General features: G+C 42.6%; 1 protein-coding gene across 1 annotated transcript; it reads right to left on the reverse strand.

Moving 5' to 3' along the window:
* Positions 1-666: 666 nt before the first annotated feature.
* On the reverse strand, positions 667-13,571 carry LOC135441858 (protein kinase C gamma type-like; the record flags this gene model as incomplete). The annotated part of the gene is made up of 6 exons (XM_064701413.1): positions 13,275-13,571; positions 12,027-12,058; positions 9,049-9,131; positions 5,372-5,483; positions 1,844-1,975; positions 667-777 (listed from the first exon to the last, which is right to left on the reverse strand). Coding segments are annotated over exons 1-6 (664 nt in total), but the record flags the coding sequence as incomplete, so codon positions are not given.
* Positions 13,572-15,123: the final 1,552 nt, after the last annotated feature.

The raw sequence follows: 15,123 nt of genomic DNA on the forward strand, positions 1-15,123 counted from the left end.
TGTTTGGGATTTGGGATTTTGGGATCAGGGTCTGGGATTCTCCCACTGGAAAATTCCAGAATTTCAGGAAAAAATTTGGGAAAAAACGGTGAAAAAATGATGAAAATCGGTGGGAAAATGGCAAAAAATGGGGAAAAAATGGGAATTTTTGGGATTTTTGGGATTTGGGATCTGAAAATCCGTTGGGATCCATCGGGATCAGGTTCCGGGCCTCGCCCACTGGAAAATTCCAGAATTTCCAGGAAAAAATTTGGGAAAAAACGGTGAAAAAATGACGAAAATCGGTGGGAAAATGACGAAAATGCGGCAAAAAATGGGGGAAAAATGAGAATTTTTGGGGTTTTTTGGGATTTGGGATCTGAAAATCCGTTGGGATCCATCGGGATCAGGGTCCGGGCCTCGCCCACTGGAAAATTCCGGAATTCCGGGAAAAAATTTGGGAAAAAACGGTGAAAAAATGACGAAAATCGGTGGAAAAATGACGAAAATACGGCAAAAAATGGGGAAAAAATGGGGAAAAATGGGAATTTTTTGTGGTTTTTGGGATTGGGATTTTGGGATCAGGTTCCGGGCCTCGCCCACTGGAAAATTCCAGAATTCCAGGAAAAAATTTGGGAAGAAACGGTGAAAAAATGACGAAAATCGGTGGAAAAACGACAAAAATACGGCAAAAAATGGGGAAAAAATGAGGAAAAATGCTAATTATTTGGGATTTTTGGGATTTGGGATCCGAGAGCCCGTTGGGATCCATCGGGATCAGGTTCCGGGCCTCGCCCACTGGAAAATTCCGGAATTCCGGGAAAAAATTCGGGAAAAAACGGTGAAAAAATGACGAAAATCGGTGGAAAAATGACGAAAATACGGCAAAAAATGGGGAAAAAATGAGAATTTTTTGTCATTTTTGGGATTTGGGATTTGGGATTTTGGGATCAGGGTCTGGGATTCTCCCACTGGAAAATTCCGGAATTCCGGGAAAAAATTTGGGAAAAAACGGTGAAAAAATGACGAAAATCGGTGAAAAAATGACGAAAATTGGTGGAAAAATGGCGAAAATACGGCAAAAAATGGGGGAAAATCAGGAAAAAAATGGAATTTTTGGGATTTAGGATCTGAAATATTTTGGGATTCTTCCAATGGGAAATTCCAGGAATTAAAATCTGGGATTTTGGAAAAAATAGAGAAAAAATGGCCAAATTTTGGTGATTTTTTTCTCCTTTTTTCCTCATTTTTTCCCCATTTTTCATCCGATTTTCACGGGGTTTTTTCCCTGACAATCCCCAAAATTTTCCCAAGGATTTTTTGGGAATATTTTTGGAATTTTTGGGAATTTTTTTGGGAATTTTTTTGGGAATTTTTTCGGTTTTTTTGTGACTTTTTGGGATTTTCCTCCTCAATTTTAATCCAAATTTTTGCGATTTTTCCTCATTTTTTCCCCATTTTTCATCCGATTTTCACGGGGTTTTTTCCCTGACAATTCCCAAAATTTTCCCAAGGATTTTTTGGGGATTTTTTGGGAATTTTTTGGGATTTTCCTCCTCAATTTTAATCCAAATTTTCACGATTTTTCCTCATTTTTTCCTCATTTTTCATCCGATTTTCACGGGGTTTTTTTCCTGACAATTCCCAAAATTTTCCCAAGGATTTTTTGGGAATTTTTTTGGGATTTTTTTTGGGAATTTTTGGGATTTTCCTCCTCAATTTTAATCCAAATTTTCACAATTTTTCCTCATTTTTTCCTCATTTTTTCCCCATTTTTCATCCGATTTTCACGGGGTTTTTTTCCTGACAATCCCCAAAATTTTCCCAAGGATTTTTTGGGAATATTTTCGGGATTTTTGGGTACCTGTGACGTGGAGCTGCTCCCCGGGCAGGGCCTGGATGCGAATCTGGAGGCGCCCCCGGCGCTCGGTGTGATCGACCCCGCACAGGCTGGGCACGCTCTGCACGCAGCGCTTGTGCACGTTCATCTCACAACCTGCCAGAAAAATGGGAATTTTGGGAAAATTCGGGAATTTTTGGGAATTTTTTGGGAGTTTTTTGGGGTCAAAATGGAAAAAAAATGGAGAAAATCCGATTTTATTTGGATTTTTTGTGGATTTTTGGTGGATTTTTCCCCAAAATTTCCACCAATACAATGGTTGTGCACGTTCATCTCACAACCTGCCAAAAAATGGGAATTTTGGGAATTTTTGGGAATTTTTAGGGGGTTTTTTGAGGTCAAAATGAAAAAAAAATGGAAAAAATCTGATTTTATTTGGATTTTTTGTGGATTTTTCCCAAGAAATTTCCATAAATACAACGTTTGTGCACGTTCATCTCACAACCTGCCAAAAAATGGGAATTTTGGGAATTTTCGGGAATTTTTTGGGAATTTTTTGGGGTCAAATCGGCGCAAAAATGGAGAAAATCCGATTTTATTTGGATTTTTGGTGGATTTTTCCCCAGAATTTTTCACCAATACAACGCTTTTGAACGTTCATCTCACAACCTGCCAAAAAATGGGAATTCTGGGAATTTTCGGGAATTTTTTGGGAATTTTTTGGGGTCAAATCGGCGCAAAAATGGAGAAAATCCGATTTTATTTGGATTTTTGGTGGATTTTTCCCCAGAATTTTTCACCAATACAACGTTTGTGCACGTTCATCTCACAACCTGCCCAAAAAATGGGAATTTTGGGAATTTTCGGGAATTTTTTGGGGTCAAAATGAAAAAAAAATGGAAAAAATCCGATTTTATTTGGATTTTTTGTGAATTTTTCCCCCAAAACTTCCCCCAGACACAGAATTTGTGCACGTTCATCTCACAACCTGGGAAAAAACTGGGAATTTTGGGAATTTTTGGGAATTTTTTAGGGAATTTTTGGGGTCAAAATGGAAAAAAAATGGAAAAAAATCCGATTTTATTTGGATTTTTGGTGAATTTTTCCCCAAAATTTCCACAAATACAAGGGTTGTGCATGTTCATCTCACAACCTGCCCAAAAAATGGGAATTCTGGGAATTTTTGGGAATTTTCAGGGAGTTTTTAGGGAGTTTTTTGGGGTCAAAATGGAAAAAAAATGGAAAAAAATCCGATTTTATTTGGATTTTTTGTGAATTTTTCCCCAGAAATTTTCACTAATACAATGGTTGTGCACGTTCATCTCACAACCTGGGAAAAAAAATGGGAATTTTGGGAAAATTTGGGAATTTTTTGGGAATTTTTTGGGGTCAAATCGGCGCAAAAATGGAGAAAATCCGATTTTATTTGGATTTTTGGTGGATTTTTGGTGGATTTTTCCCCAGAAATTTTCACTAATACAATGGTTGTGCACGTTCATCTCACAACCTGCCCAAAAAATGGGAATTTTGGGGAAATTTGGGAATTTTTGGGAATTTTTAGGGAGTTTTTTGGGGTCAAAATGGCGCAAAAATGGAGAAAATCCGATTTTATTTGGATTTTTGGTGGATTTTTTCCCCCCCAAAAAATGGTTGTGCACGTTCATCTCACAACCTGCCAAAAAAATGGGAATTTTGGGAATTTTTGGGAATTTTTAGGGAATTTTTTTGGGGTCAAATCGGCACAAAAATGGAGAAAATCCGATTTTATTTGGATTTTTTGTGGATTTTTTCCCCAAAATTTCCGCTTTTGCATGTTCATCTCACAACCTGGGAAAAAAATGGGAATTTTAAAAAAATTTGGGAATTTTCAGGAATTTTTAGGGAGTTTTTTGGGGTCAAAATGGCGCAAAAATGGAAAAAATCCGATTTTATTTGGATTTTTGATGGATTTTTTGTGGATTTTTCCCCAAAATTTCCACCACTACAATGGTTGTGCACGTTCATCTCACAACCTGGGAAAAAATGGGAATTTTGGGGAAATTCGGGAATTTTTGGGGAATTTTTGGGGTCAAAATGAAAAAAAAATGGAAAAAATCCGATTTTATTTGGATTTTTTGTGGATTTTTTTCCCCAAAATCCCCATAAACAGAACACTTGTGCACGTTCATCTCACAATCTGGGAAAAAATGGGAATTTTGGGGAAATTTGGGAGTTTTTGGGAATTTTTAGGGGGTCAAAACAAAAAAAAAATGGAGAAAATCCGATTTTATTTGGATTTTTGGTGGGTTTTTTCCCCAAAATTTCCACAAATACATCGTTTGTGCACGTTCATCTCACAGCCTGGGGAAAAATGGGAATTTTGGGAATTTTTGGGAATTTTTTGGGAGTTTTTTGGGGTCAAAATGGAAAAAAAATGGAGAAAATCCGATTTTATTTGGATTTTTTGTGGATTTTTTCACAAAAATCCCCCCAAATTCCCCCCAAAAAATCCCCAAAGATTCAAAATAAAATCCCCAAATATCCTCCAAAAATCCCCCAAAATTCCAACTAAAATAAAAAAAAAATTCCCTAAAATTCAAAATAAAATCCCCAAAATTCCCCCAAAAAATCCCCAAAAACTCAAAAAAAATTCCCAAAAAATCCCCCAAAAATTCCCAAATAAAATCCCTTAGATCCCCCAAACCCTCCCAAATTTTTTCCCCAAAATTCCCAAATTTTTTCCCAAAAATTCCCAAATAAAATCCCTAAAATCCCCCAAACCCTCCCAAATTTTTCCCCAAAAGTTCCCAAATAAAATCCCCCAAAATTCCAACTAAAATCCCAAAAAATTCCCCAAAATTTCCCCCAAAAAATCCCCAAAAATTCCAAATAAAATCCCCCAAACCCTCCCAATTTTTTTCCCCAAAATTCCCAATTTTTTCCCCCAAAATTCCCAAATTTTTTCCCCAAAATTCCCAAATAAAATCCCCAAAAATTCCACAAAAATTCCAAATAAAATCCCCCAAAATTCCCAAACTTTTTCCCCAAAATTCCCAAATAAAATCCCCAAAAAATTCCCCAAAAATTCCCAAATAAAATCCCTAAAATCCCCCAAAAACCCCAAAAATTCCAACTAAAATCCCCAAAAAATTCCAAATAAAATCCCCAAAAATTCCCAAATAAAATCCCTTAGATCCCCCAAAATTCCCAATTTTTTTCCCCAAATTCCCAAATAAAACCCCCAAAATCCCCCAAAAATCCCAAATAAAATCCCCAAAAATTCCCCAAAAATTCCCCAATAAAATCCCAAAATGCCAAAAAATTCCCCAAAAATTCCAACTAAAATCCAAATAAAATTCCCCAAAAATTCCCAAATAAAATCCCCAAAATTCCCCCAAAAAATCCTGAAAAATTCAAAATAAAATCCCCAAAAAATCCCCAAAAATTCCCCAAAAATTCCAAATAAAATCCCCCAAAATTCCCAAACTTTTCCCCCAAAATTCCCAATTTTTTTCCCCAAAATTCCCAATTTTTTCCCCCAAAATTCCCAATTTTTCCCGGATTCCCACTCACAGGAGCACTTCATGCCCTGGTGCACGAGGCCGTAGAGCAGCGAGCCGCAGTGGTCGCAGAAGGTGGGGCTGCTGTAGCTGTGAACCTTGAACTTGTGCTTGTTCCGGGGATCCTGCGGATTTGGGGACAATTCCAGGGATTTGGGGAAAAATTCCCAAAATTTTGGAGAATTTTGGTGAAAAAATGACGATTTTATGTCAAAAAATGGAGATTTTACGCGAAAAAATGGAGATTTTTTTTGGTGGAATTTTGGCATTGAAAGGGTTAAAATGGCCCTGGAATTTTAGGAAAAAAATTGGGAATTTTTCCCAAAATTCTGAGTGAAAAAATGGAGATTTTGGTGAAAAAATGGAGATTTTATGTGAAAAAATGGAGATTTTACGTGAAAAAATGGAGATTTTTTGGGGTGAAATTTTGGCATTGAAAGGGTTAAAATGGTCCTGGGATTTTGGGAAAAATTCCCAAAATTTTGGTGAAAAAATGGAAATTTTTGGTGAAAAAATGGAGATTTTACGTGAAAAAATGGAGATTTTATGTCAAAAAATGGAGATTTTACGTGAAAAAATGGAGATTTTTTGGGGTGAAATTTTGGCATTGAAAGGGTTAAAATGCTCCTGGAATTTTGGGAAAAATTCCCAAAATTTTGGGCAAAAAATTTGGGAATTTTTCCCAAAATTATGAGTGAAAAAATGAGGATTTTACACAAAAAAATGGAGATTTTGCATGAAAACATGGAGATTTTTTGGGGTGAAATTTTGGCATTGAAAGTGTTAAAATGCTCCTGGAATTTTGGGGAGAATTCCCAAAATTTTGGGCAAAAAATTTGGGAATTTTTCCCAAAATTCTGAGTGAAAAAATGGAGATTTTACGCGAAAAAATGGAGATTTTACGCGAAAAAATGGAGATTTTTTTTGGGTGAAATTTTGGCATTTAAAGGGTTAAAACGGTCCTGGGATTTTGGGCAAAATTCCCAAATTTTTGGTGAAAAAATGAGGATTTTATGTCAAAAAATGGAGATTTTACGTGAAAAAATGGAGATTTTTTGGGTGAAATTTTGGTATTGAAAGGGTTAAAATGGCTGAATTTGGAGGTCTTGGAAATTTGGGGAGAATTCCCAGAAATTTGGGAAAAAAAAATTGGGAATTTTTCCCAAAATTCTGAGAGAAAAAATGGAGATTTTTGGTGAAAAAATGGAGATTTTTTGGGGTGACATTTTGGCATTTAAAGGGTTAAAATGGCTGAGTTTGGAGGTCTTGAATTTTGGGGAGAATTCCCAGATATTTGGGCGAAAAAATTGGGAATTTTTCCCAAAATTCTGGGTGAAAAAATGAGGATTTTACACAAAAAAATGGAGATTTTACGTGAAAAAATGGAGATTTTATTGGGTGACATTTTGGCATTTAAAGGGTTAAAATGGTCCTGGGATTTTGGGAAAAATTCCCAAAAATTTGGGAAAAAAATTGGGAATTCTTCCCAAAATTCTGAGTGAAAAAATGGAGAATTTTGGTGCAAAAATGACGATTTTACATGAAAAAATGGAGATTTTTACGGGTGAAATTTTGGCATTTAAAGGGTTAAAATGGTCCTGGGATTTTGGGCAAAATTCCCAGAATTCTGAGCAAAAAATTTGGGAATTTTAGGGAAAAAATTGGGAATTTTTCAGGTGAAAATTGGGGATTTTGGGTCCTGTGAACCTTGAACTTGTGCTTGTTCCGGGGGTCCTGCGGATTTGGGGACAATTCCAGGGATTTGGGGAAAAATTCCCAAATTTTTGGTGAAAAAATGGGAATTTTTGGTGAAAAAATGGAGATTTTATGTGAAAAAATGAGGATTTTAGGGGCAAAAATGTCAATTTTAAAGGGAAAAAAGGAGATTTTTTTTGGGTGGAATTTTGGCATTTAAAGGGTTAAAATGGTCCTGGAATTTTGGGGAGAATTCCCGAAATTTTGGGCAAAAAAATGGAAATTTTTGGTGAAAAAATGGAGATTTCACGTGAAAAAATGGAGATTTTTTGGGTGAAATTTTGGTATTGAAAGGGTTAAAATGGTCCTGGGATTTTGTGAAAATTCCCAAAATTTTGAGTGAAAAAATGGAGAATTTTGAGAGAATTTGGGGGGAATTTTAGGATTTTTTTGGGGATTTTTAGGGGGATTTTTTTGAGGTGATTTTAGGAAATTTAAGGGGAATTTTGGGGGGAATTTTTGTGATTTTGGGGGGAATTTTTGAGATAATTTTGGGGAATTTTGGTTTTTTTTGGGAGAATTTTTTTTTATTTTTTCGGGGATTTTTTTGAGGTGATTTTAGGAAATTTAAGGGGAATTTTGGGGGAAATTTTGAGAGAATATGGGGGTAATTTTGGGATTTTTTTGGGATTTTTAGGGGGAATTTTTTGGGATTTTTATGGGGATTTTTTTGGGGTGATTTTAGGAAATTCAGGGGGAATTTTGGGGAATTTTTGTGATTATGGGAGGAATTTTGGTGAAATTTTTTTGATTTTTAAGGAGAATTCTGGGACAAATTTAGGCTGGATTTTGGGGGCAATTGTGAGGGAATTTTGAGAGAATTTGGGGGGAATTCTGGGATTTTTTTGGGGATTTTTAGGGGGAATTTTGGGGGGAATTTTAGGATTTTTTTGGGATTTTTAGGGGGAATTTTTTGGGATTTTTAGGGGGAATTTTGGGGGAATTATTTTGGATTTTTTGGAATTTTTAGGGGGAATTTTTTGGGATTTTTACGGGGATTTTTTTGGGGTGATTTTAGGAAATTTAAGGGGATTTTAGAGTGGATTTTGGGGGAATTGTGAGGGAATTTTGAGAGAACTTGGGGGGAATTTTGAGATTTTTTTTGGGATTTTTAGGGGGAATTTTTTGGGATTTTTTGAGGTGATTTTGAGGAATTTTTGAGAAAATTTTGGGATTTTTAGGGAAATTTTTTTTTTTATTTTTAGGGGGATTTTTTTGAGGTGATTTTAAGAAATTTAAGGAGAATTTTGGGGGGAATTTTTGTGATTTTGGGGGGAATTTTTGAGAGAATTTGGGGGAATTTTGGGATTTTTTTTGGGATTTTTAGGGGGAATTTTTTTTGATTTTTAGGGGGATTTTTTTGAGGTGATTTTAGGAAATTCAGGGGGAATTTTGGGGGGAATTTTGGGGATTTTGGGAGGAATTTTGGAGGGAATTTTGGGGGATTTTGGGGGCAATTGTGAGGGAATTTTGAGAGAATTTGGGGGTAATTTTGGGATTTTTTTGGGATTTTTAGGGGGAATGTTTTGGGATTTTTTTGGGTGATTTGGGGGAATTTTTTGGGATTTTTAGGGGGAATTTTGGGGGGAATTTTGGGATTTTTTTGGGATTTTTAGGGGGAATTTTTTGGGAATTTTGGAGGGAATATTTTGGATTTTTAGGGGGAATTTTTGGGAGATTTTTTGGGAAATTTTGGGGACATTTGTGGCAATTTAGGGGGGATTTCGGAGGAAATTTTGGTGAAATTTTTTTGATTTTTAGGGGGAATTTTGGGAATTATTTGGGATTTTTTTGGAATTTTTTGGGGGAATTTTTTTTTTATTTTTAGGGGGAATTTTTTGGGATTTTTTTGAGGTGATTTTAGGAAATTCAAGGGGAATTTTGGGGGGAATTTTTGTGTTTTTGGGAGGAATTTTGGGGGATTTTGGGACTCACGTCAGTCTGGGGTCCCTTCCCGGCCCCGGGACATTCGAAGGTGACGAATTCGTGGCAGCGCTTGTGAACCACAAAGCTGCAAACTGGACACAAAAAAGGGTTAAAAATGCCCAAAAAATTCCCAAAATTCACCCCAAATTCACCCCAAATTCCACCCAAAACCTCCCAAAAAATGAACCCAAAATTCCACCCCAAAATCACAAAAATTGCCCTCAAAATTCCTAAAAAAACCCTCAAAATTCACCCCAAAACTCACCCTAAAGTTTCCCCAAAATGCTCAAAATTCCACCCAAATTCCTCCCAAATTATCCCCAAAATTCACCCTAAAATTCCCTAAAAAAGTCCCAAAACTTCCCTGAAAATTCCCCAAATTTCACACAAAAATCCACTTTGAATTCTCAATTTCCACCCAAAAATATTCCCAAAATTCCCCCAAATTATCCCCAAATTCCACCCAAAACTTCCCAAAAATTGAGCCCAAAATTCCACCCCAAAATCACAAAAATTGCCCTCAAAATTCCTAAAAAAAACCTCAAAATTCACCCAAAAATTCCCACAAAATTTCCCCAAAATGCTCAAAATTCCACCCTAAAATTCCCCCCAAATTATCCCCAAAATTCCTCCCAAAATTCCCCTAAAAATGTCCCAAAACTTCCCCTGAAAATTCCCCAAATTTCACACAAAAATCCATTTAAAATTCTCAATTTCCACCCAAAAAAATTCCCAAAATTCACCCAAAATTATCCCCAAATTCCACCCAAAACCTCCCAAAAAATGAACCCAAAATTCCACCCCAAAATCACAAAAATTGCCCTCAAAATTCCTAAAAAAACCCCTCAAAATTCACCCCAAAATTCCCCCAAATTTCACCCAGAATTCCCCAAAATGCGCAAAATTCCACTCAAAATTCACCCCAAAATTCCTCCCAAAATTCCCCTAAAAAAGTCCCAAAACTTCCCCTGAAAATTCCCCAAATTTCACACAAAAATCCATTTAAAATTCCCAATTTCCACCCAAAAATATTCCCAAAATTCCCTCAAAATTCCTCCCGAAATTCCCCTAAAAATTCCCCAAATTTCACACAAAAATCCACTTCAAATTCCCAATTTCCACCCAAAAATATTCCCAAAATTCCCCCAAATTATCCCCAAATTCCACCCAAAACCTCCCAAAAAATGAACCCAAAATTCCACCCCAAAATCACAAAAATTGCCCTCAAAATTCACCCCAAAATTCCCTTAAAATTCCCCCAAAATTCCCTTAAAATTCCCCCAAAATTCCACTCAAAATCACAAAAATTGCCCTCAAAATTCCTAAAAAAAACCCTCAAAATTCCCCCAAAATGCCCAAAATTCCACCCAAAATTCCCCCCAAATTATCCCCAAAATTCACCCTAAAAATGTCCCAAAACTTCCCCTGAAAATTCCCCAAATCTCACACAAAAATCCATTTAAAATTCCCAATTTCCACCCAAAAATATTCCCAAAATTCCCCCCAAAATTCCCCAAAATCTTCCCCAGGACCCCAAATCTTCCCTCAAATCCCAAATTTTCCCCAAATTCTCCCCAAAACCCCAAAAATTCCCAAAATTCCCAAATTTGGGGCCTTTGGGATTCGGGGTGGGCGTGGCCTGGGGGATGATTGACAGGCGGATCCGCGTTGCCATGGAAACCACGGAGGGGAAATTTGGGTGGAAAATTTGGGGATTTTTGGGTGGAAAATTTGGGGATTTTGGGGTAATTTTGGGGTAATTTTGGGTGGAAAATTTGGGAATTTTTGGGGGAATTTTGGAGGGATTTGGGGAGGATTTTGGGTAATTTTGGGTGGAAAATTTGGGGATTTTGGGGGGAATTTTGGGGATTTTTGGGGGGATTTGGAGGAATTTTGGGAGGATTTTTGGGGGGATTTTGGGGATTTTTGGGGGGATTTTGGGGGGAATTTTTGGGGATTTTGGGGGGATTTTTTGGGGATTTTGGGGGGATTTTGGAGGAATTTGGGGGGGATTTTGGGGGAATTTTGGGAGAATTTTGGGTGGAAAATTTGGGGATTTTTGGGGGAATTTTTGGGGGGAATTTTGGAGGAATTCGGGGGAATTTTGGATGGAAAATTTGGGGATTTTTGGGAGGAAATTTTTGGAAAGATTTTGGGGAGATTTTGGGGACGATTTGGGGGAATTTTGGGTGGAAAATTTGGGGATTTTGGGGGGAATTTTTGGGGGGATTTTGGAGGAATTTGAGGAGGAAATTGGGGGAATTTTGGGTGGAAAATTTGGGGATTTTGGGGGGAATTTTTGGGGATTTTGGGAGGATTTTTGGGGGGGTTTTGGGGATTTTTGGGGGGATTTGGAGGAATTTGGGGAGGAAATTGGGGGAATTTTGGGTAGAAAATTTGGGGATTTTGGGGGGAAATTTTTGGAAAAATTTTGGGGATTTTGGGGGGAAATTTGGGGAAATTTTGGGTGGAAAATTTGGGGATTTTGGGGAGAATTTGGGGAATTTTGGGTGGAAAATTTGGGGATTTTTGGGGGAATTTTGGGGATTTTTGGGAGGATTTTTGGGGGGATTTGGGGGAAATTTGGGGGGAATTTTAGAGGAATTTGGGGGAATTTTTGGGGAAATTTTGGGGGAATTTGGGGAGGATTTGGGGGAATTTTCGGCGGAAAATTTTTGGAAAAATTTTGGGGATTTTTGGGGAAATTTTGGGGGGAATTTTTGGGGGGATTTGGGGGGAAATTTGTGGGAATTTTTGTGGCGGATTTTGGAGGAATTTGGGGAGGATTTGGGAGGATTTTGGGGGGATTTTGGGGGGAATTTGGAGGAGTTTGGGGAGGATTTTGGGGCAATTTTGGGTGGAAAATTTGGGGGGATTTTTGGGGATTTTGGGTGGAAAATTTGGGGATTTTGCGGGGATGTTTTGGGGATTTTGGGGTAATTTTGGGGTGATTTTGGGGTAATTTGGGGGTCTCGGGGGTGTCTCACCCATGCACTGCAGGCCCTGTTTGCCGATGCCCCTGCAGGGAGAGAACAGAGAGGCGGCGTCACAGCTGGGCACAGCTGGGCACACCTGGGCACACCTGAGATACCCTGATACACCTGGGCACAGCTGGGCAATCCCTGGCACACCTGAGACACACCTGGGCACACCTGAGACACACCTGGGCACAGCTGAGATACCCTGGGCACGTGTGTGACACACCTGGGCACACCTGGAGTATCCCTAACACACCTGGGGGCACACCTGGGGTCATCTGAGGTCCCCAGGTGTGCCCAGGTGTGCCCAGGTGTGCCCAGGTGTGCCCAGGTGTGCCCAGGTGTGTCACTCACTGACCAGATGCAGTCGGTGCAGTGGCTGCAGAAGGTTCGGTTCCTTGAGGAACCCCCCATGTTTGATGTGCCCAGGTGTGACACAGCTGTACCCAGCTGTACCCAGGTGTGTCACTCCCTGCCCAGATGCAGTCGGTGCAGTGGCTGCAGAAGGTCGGCTGTTTGAAGAACCCCCCATGTTTGATGTACCCAGGTGTGTCCCAGGTGTGCCCAGCTGTGCCCAGGTGTGCCCAGGTGTGCCCAGGTGTGCCCAGGTGTGTCACTGACCAGATGAAGTCGGTGCAGTGGCTGCAGAAGGTCGGCTGTTTGAATGTTTGATGTGCCCAGGTGTGCCCCACATTACCCAGGTGTGCCCAGGTGTGCCCAGGTGTGTCACACACATGCCCAGGTGTGCCCAGGTGTGCCCCAGGTGTGCCCAGGTGTGTCACTGACCAGATGAAGTCGGTGCAGTGGCTGCAGAAGGTCGGCTGTTTGAATGTATGATGTACCCAGCTGTACCCAGCTGTACCCAGGTGTGCCCAGGTGTGCCCAGGTGCCCCCAGGTGTGCCCAGGTGTGTCACACACGTGCCCAGGTGTGTCACTGACCAGATGAAGTCGGTGCAGTGGCTGCAGAAGGTCGGCTGTTTGAAGAACCCCCCATGACACACCTGTCCCATTGCCCCCGGTGTGTCATACACGTGCCCAGCTGTGCCCAGGTGTGCCCAGGTGCCCCAGGTGTGCCCAGGTGTGTCACTGCCCAGCTGCAGTCGGTGCAGTGGCTGCAGAAGGTCGGCTGTTTGAAGAACCCCCCATGACACACCTGTCCCATTGCCCCCAGGTGTGACACAGCTGTACCCAGGTGTACCCAGGTGTCCCCAGGTGTGCCCAGGTGTGTCCCACACGTGCCCAGGTGTGTCACTGACCAGATGAAGTCGGTGCAGTGGCTGCAGAAGGTCGGCTGTTTGAAGAACCGCGCCGTGAACCGGTGGCTCTTCACCTCGTGCACCACCTTGTGCCGCAGCGCCCCCCGGCGGCAGAACAGCGGCCGAGCGGCGCCGGGCACGGCTGGGCTGGGCAGAGCCCCGGGCAGTGCCCGCTCCGGCTCGGCCAGCGCCATGGACGGACGGACGGACAGATGGACAGATGGACACCTGTGGGAGAGAGGGAGAGAGGTAACGAACACCTGGATGGACACCTGGACATGTGGATGGACACCTGGACACCTGGATGGACACCTGGACACGTGGTGGTCACAGCGGCCGAGCGGCGCCGGGCACGGCTGGGCTGGTCAGCGCTCCGGCCACTGAGCGCTCCGGCTCGGCCAGCGCCATGGACGGACGGACACACGGACAGATGGACGGACACCTGTGGGAGAGAGGGAGAGAGGTGAGGGACACCTGGATGGACACCTGGACACCTGGATGGACACCTGGACACCTGGATGGACACCTGGACACGTGGATGGACACTGCCACTCTGGCCATGCCTGTGGTCAGTGCTCCGGCCACTGAGCGCTCCGGCTCGGCCAGCGCCATGGACGGACACACGGACGGACAGACAGATGGACACCTAGGGAGAGAGGGAGAGAGGTGAGGAACACCTGGATGGACACCTGGACACGTGGTGGTCACAGCGGCCGAGCGGCGCCGGGCACGGCTGGGGAGGGCAGAGCTCCGGGCACTGACCGCTCCGGCTCGGCCAGCGCCATGGACGGACGGACGGACGGACGGATGGATGGACACCTAGGGAGAAGAGAAAGAGTGGTAAGGAACACCTGGATGGACACCTGGATGGACATTGCCACTCCGGCCATGCCTGTGGTCAGTGCTCCGGCCACTGAGCGCTCCGGCTCGGCCAGCGCCATGGACGGACGGACACAGACGGACACACGGACACCTGTGGGAGAGAGGGAGAGAGATGAGTGGAACACCTGGATGGACAATGCCCCTCTGGTCACTCCTCTGGTCACGACTCCGGCCACCGAGCGCTCCGGCTCGGCCAGCGCCATGGACGGACGGACACACGGACAGACGGACAGATGGACACCTAGGGAGAGAGGGAGAGAGGTGAGGGACACCCGGATGGACACCTGGACACCTGGATGGACACCTGGACACGTGGATGGACATTGATCCTCTGGTCACGCCTCCGGCCACTGAGCGCTCCGGCTCGGCCAGCGCCATGGACGGACGGACACACGGACAGACGGACAGATGGACACCTGTGGGAGAAAATTAGAGAGGTAAGGAACATCTGGATGGACACCTGGACATGTGGATGGACATTGATCCTCTGGTCACTCCTCTGGTCACTGAGTGCTCCGACTCGGCCAGCGCCATGGACGGACGGACGGACGGACAGATGGACACCTGTGGGAGAGAGGGAGAGAGGTAACAAACACCTGGATGGACACCTGGACACCTGGATGGACACCTGGACACGTGGTGGTCACAGCGGCCGAGCGGCGCCGGGCACGGCTGGGGAGGGCAGAGCCCCGGGCAGCGCCCGCTCCGGCTCGGCCAGCGCCATGGACGGACGGACGGACGGACGGACAGATGGACACCTGTGGGAGAGAGGGAGAGAGGTGAGGGACACCTGGATGGACACCTGGATGGACATTGCCACTCTGGCCATGCCTGTGGTCAGCACTCCAGGCACCAAGCGCTCCGGCTCGGCCAGCGCCATGGACGGACAGACGGATGGACACACGGACACCTGTGGGAGAGAAGGAGAGAGGTGAGTGGGACACCTGGATGGACACCTGGACACGTG

Source organism: Zonotrichia leucophrys, unplaced genomic scaffold (genome assembly GCF_028769735.1).
Source record: "Zonotrichia leucophrys gambelii isolate GWCS_2022_RI unplaced genomic scaffold, RI_Zleu_2.0 Scaffold_598_30580, whole genome shotgun sequence".
NCBI lineage: Eukaryota > Metazoa > Chordata > Aves > Passeriformes > Passerellidae > Zonotrichia > Zonotrichia leucophrys.